General features: G+C 43.5%; 1 protein-coding gene across 1 annotated transcript in view; it reads left to right on the forward strand.

Annotated features, from left to right (window-relative positions):
• RIN3 (Ras and Rab interactor 3) overlaps positions 1–4963 on the forward strand; it is a gene marked incomplete at its 5' end in the record, with an annotated part of 45759 nt that overhangs the window by 21031 nt on the left and 19765 nt on the right. Inside the window, one exon of the mRNA XM_010186453.1 lies at positions 2237–2328. Within this exon, the coding sequence (XP_010184755.1) occupies positions 2237–2328 (92 nt within the window). The remainder of the gene's footprint in view (positions 1–2236; positions 2329–4963) is intronic.

The following is a 4963-nucleotide window of genomic DNA, read 5'->3' on the forward strand; positions in this document are numbered from 1 at the left end:
GCAACAGGTCTGGTTTTGAGTGGGATGCAAACTTTTGACCTCCCCTGTATAAACTTAGATGACTCGTCAAGTAATTATTTCCATTTAAGAGGGGAAAGCAGATTCAGAATTTGTTTACAAGGCAGTCGTGTTAGTGACTTGGTTAGGTCACACAGCAGGAACGGTCTATCTATGGTATGATACAGCGTGCTGCAGCTTACCCAGCCAGTAATATTCGGACTATTTTGGGGGCTGCTTCTGCAGCCAGCTGAGTTCAATGCTACTGGGCCAGGACTCCTACCCACGTGCAAGGGACCATGCTTTGTCTCACTCCTGTCAATTAAAGGATATTTAGCTATCTAGATATGTATAGACCCTATGGAATGGGTGCAAATGAACCCCTGCCCATATATAAAGATTTTTATCTTGCCAAAGGAGCAAAATAGAGCCCAAATGCAAGCAAGAATTGGGCATTTCTAGTCAAATGGCTTGTGAGAAAGAAAATCTACTTGCTTTTGCTTTCCTGCAGAAAGGATTGTGGCTTAAGAAAGAGTCCCAGAAAGAAAGAAAATCTTCTCTGTTAGTTCCAGTTATAGGTGTTACTACTGAGTGTCAAATATACATTCGGGTGGTTCAGGTGATTTCTCAGGTCACTGTCAAAAGACAAAGTAAATAGGGAATAATTTTCTGAGAGAACCAGGGAATAAAAAGGCTGCTTAGGCACTGACCTACCATTTGCTGGCAACTTGTATGAGCCCTCTATGATGGTGAGTGGAAAGGCCTGTTCTCAGGGCTGTAGTAAATACTCATCTATAAATAGCTGGAAACGGCTTATCAGGGCTGGCAGGCTCTTCTCAAAAGAAAGTTTGGCCTGGCCAGATTACCTTAAAGCACAAAAATAACACCTGTAGATAACAGGTGACTCAGTGGTTTGACTGCAATCTGCTGCCCTATGAATGAAACCAGATTTTTTTCTATTAGGGCACTATCTTAATGTTTCCTGATTTTTAGATGTGTTTTTCTACCAAAAAAAAATTAGAAGGGAACTACTGATGCACGTAACAATAACAAAGAAAGCAGAAGGTCCATGGACCCTCTTCCTCTTTTAAACCTGATATCTGTCATGAAAAAGAAAATAATCCTGGGATCACAACAATATTATGTCAAACAATATGACAAGAGAGTGCTCAGTGGTGTACAGAGATGTGAAGTGACCGTGAAGTACACAGTACATCAGTGAGATATGTATCTGTTAATAAGGCAAAAAGAGACCCCTGCATTCATCTGTCGACAGAGCGGTCCTCTCCAGGTCTGCAGTCATACACATTTTTTGGAGTATGTGTTTGTGTAGAAGAGACCACCTACTCAAAAGGGCAGCTTTTTCTGAAATAACTTCCTGCAGCTTGCAGAATATTTTGTTAAACTTTTCCATGTGTAAAATGACCCCATGCCATTCCTTGCTACCTTTTAGGGACTATTTTTACTGGTTTTCTAGTCCTTGTCAGAACGGGAACTGAGGTAGGAACAGGTTTAGCAAATTGTCATTGGGCAAGAGGCAAAACTGAACAGTTCTTTGCCAGCCCAAGAGCTCTCTTAAATTCTCTGAGACTTGGGATGTGTTTCAGTGAAACTGAACTAACGTTCTCTGAGAAACTGCATCTTTTTTCAGTAAAAATACAGAGTCTTTCCAGAAACCAAGCAGTCAGAAGTCTGAGAGAGGAAAGTAGAGGGTTATATGTGTTTTCTCAGTGCCATGCAGCTCTTTGTCATTGTCACTTCACCCAAGGGCTACCCTTCCCCTGGAGGGGTCTTCCTTCCCTAACCCCACTGTGTCTTGCTGTGTCCCCGTGCCTCACACATACACTGATTTTCAAAGGAGGAAGCAGAGTGGGGAGAGGGGGGTAAACAGAAAGAAAAAGGACTGCAAATCCCCTCCACTCCAAAAAGAATGGCTTTTCTAATTACAATAATTACCATATGCAACACTTCTCTTTTCATGAGAAAGTAATTCAGCCCTTGCGGCCTCCCCTGAGGTGGGAGGTGTTCCTGCTGTTTTCGGAGGAGGAAGCCAAGGCGCAAGTGATTAAGCCAGTGACACAGCGTGAAGCATCACCGCAGGAGCTGGTGATCTCCTGTGAAATCAGAACAACCCAGGCTGGCAGTGTCCACTAGACACTAGTGGACAAAAAATCTAGAATCTCCTAACAACTGTGGGGTTTATTCTTTCGTGAGATTTTCACTCTGTTTCTTTTTACAGGGATTTGCTGCCCTTCACCCTGAAGCTGCCACAAGCAATACTAGAAGCCAGTACCTTTCAAGACCTTGAAATTATCTCTAGTCTGGGGATAGGTGAGTCCCTCAAAGCAGCCAGAGTTTTATTCAGACTTATGAGAACCATGGCACTGACATAATGCAACTGCAGGATAGATGAATTATTGTCTTCAGACTGGCTGAGAAGGCCTGAAGGCAAAAGAGAAAATGTTTATTATCTCTGTGTTTCTAGAAGCACACTGAAAAAAGGCTGCTCACCTCTTAGGACATAAAACTAGACTTGGACTTCTGCACAGGGCCTGGGACCTGCAGTGTCCCTGTATGAGATGGGCCTTTCAACAGCTGAAGTGCAGCACAGCCTCTCAGGATAGCCTACGCACATTGGAAATAGCTGGAATCTGAGATACGTGAAAAGAGGAAAACACCTTTGCATTTTCCCTTTCTGATAATGTGGAGGCTACGCTGAGGGGAGTGCGATATTTTCGAGTTTTGGTATTTCTGCTTCCTCTTGCAGGATTTCTAGTTGGTAAAGAAACGCATGGTGTCCCAGCATGTTCTCTCGCCTCCTGCTTATCAGATACAAAAAGGAATGTTATTTTTAGTGACAGCACCAAACCAGCGAATTTTAGATCTGATGGATAAAGTTACAGAGATGAGAAATGCAGTTCTGCTAACTAAAGGGGGTCTCCTTCCTATTCCTTTCCATTAAACACACTCCACTTGAGACAGCTATGCTACTTTGCTTTTCAGTTTTCCCTCAGCTGTTGAAAATAGCCAAACAATGCTGAAAGCTGAAGAGTTAGCTCACGTAGACATACTCACTAAAGCACCCTGGGGCTTTGCGGATCTATTTTTGTATCTTCTGCATTATACATCCCAGAAAACACGGGCAAACCCCACTGGTTTCAGTTCAGGCAACTTTGTTGAATTTGACTAGCAGATTTGCCTCCTAACAGTTTCGGCATCCTCTATTTTGAGTAGGCTCCAGTTTGTCAAAGCATCCTTGAATATGGATGTCCAGCTAGCGCTTATTGCTTAAAGAAAGGTCCTTTGCAGCATGTGATAGCAAACTGTAAACTTATTAATTTCATTATAACAAGCTTAAACATTTGGATTAAAATGTAAGAACTGTATCATGATTGTCCAGCCTTCTGCCTAATTTGAGCCAGCAGAGGAGATCCTGACTCAGGCAACAGTCTTCAGCAACTTCTGAGATGAAGGGTTAACTGAAGCACAAGCACCAAAGCAATGTTGGCTGTAGTCTTCTTACTTCTTTCCTGTACAATGATGGTTATAAAAGTAGAAGTTTGCTTGCCACAGTACATTGCATGCCAGGGAAGCTTCTGACAGCAGAAAAAAATCTGCTTTGTGTAAAGATTTCCTGGGAAATGGTGCTAGCTTCTTGGAGCACCATGCTGTCTCAGTAAAGTCAAACAGGCTGAAGTAATGAGTGATGCTGTTTATTACAAAATTTTGTGGGTACAAATGGGTACACGAACAATAAGTGCTGCCCAAAGTGGCACTCCAAAAGAAAAGCTAGCATTGATATTCTAGTATGTTGGGTTTTATGTATTTCCAAGTGATATGTTTTTGAGGGGTAGAAGGAAGATGTCTACCTGCAAGCTGGATTGTTCCACAAAGGATCTGGCTGTTACGTGTTTTGTCAAAGAGGATGTACTGCAGGCTCTCTAGTCCTGTCATTGCTGGTACAGAAGGCATTTTAGCAGGAGAATTAGTGTGACTGCACTGCACAAAGAGCACATACCATCACCGACGTGCCAAAGTCTCGAAAATCTGCTTAATTATCCCTCCCAGAGTATAAGCTAAGGGAAGAGTCAAGCCAGCAGTGGGAGATAATCAAACTGGCTTTCCTGTTCAATGAGACAGTGGCTGGGCCGGGAAACACCATCTCTGAAGCAGGTGCATAACCCTGTAAGACCACCTCCTCTGGTCCTTCACAGTCTGAGTGGAGCACTGCATTTTCATTGCAGTGTCTTATCCTGACCACTACTGAGAAAAATAACCAACTTCCCTTTTGTATATTGGTTTACTCACCATTTCCTTAGCGCCCATGAGACTCCACAGCATTATATTCTGACTTAAACAAGCAGCTTCCACTGTCTTGTATTTGCTGATGCCCAGAAGAGTTGGAGCATTTAAAAGAAATCATACCCCAGAAATCTCATATGTGAGGGGTTTGGCAGCGTGATGCTGTTATGTGCAGTTACATCTGCACGTCTATTCCTGAATTCTGTTGTCAAGAGTACTGCTGGTCCTGGCAACACTTTTATTTTAAGCTTCTTCTATCTCCTCCCCCTCCTGGTAGGAAATCAGGGAATAAAGCTGTTCTGACCTCAGCATCAAAAAACATGGGGATGTGCTTATGAAGTGCTCAACACTGAGGGTCATCCCATGGGTGTGCAGCCCCGTCTTTCCCCTCTTGGGTTCGGTGCATGATGGTTTTGCAGTGAGAGAAGGCTGACATCAAGCACAGGGCAGGGTGCAGGAGCCATTCACATCCTTTGTAAGTCCACCCAGAAGAGTGTGCTGTCAGTCTCAGCTCTGTGTCTGGGGACCAAGCACGCTGAAATAGTTATTTGGTTACTTGCATCCCTGTGTTTCCTGGATTTCTTGTCTTTCCCTTGTCCCTAAACCCATAGGCATCGATGCAGTCCTCACACAGTGAATACCCTCAGGGGTTTATGCTCTTTCC

The sequence above is a fragment of the Mesitornis unicolor genome, unplaced genomic scaffold (assembly GCF_000695765.1).
Source record: "Mesitornis unicolor isolate BGI_N332 unplaced genomic scaffold, ASM69576v1 scaffold21236, whole genome shotgun sequence".
Taxonomy (NCBI): Eukaryota; Metazoa; Chordata; class Aves; order Mesitornithiformes; family Mesitornithidae; genus Mesitornis; species Mesitornis unicolor.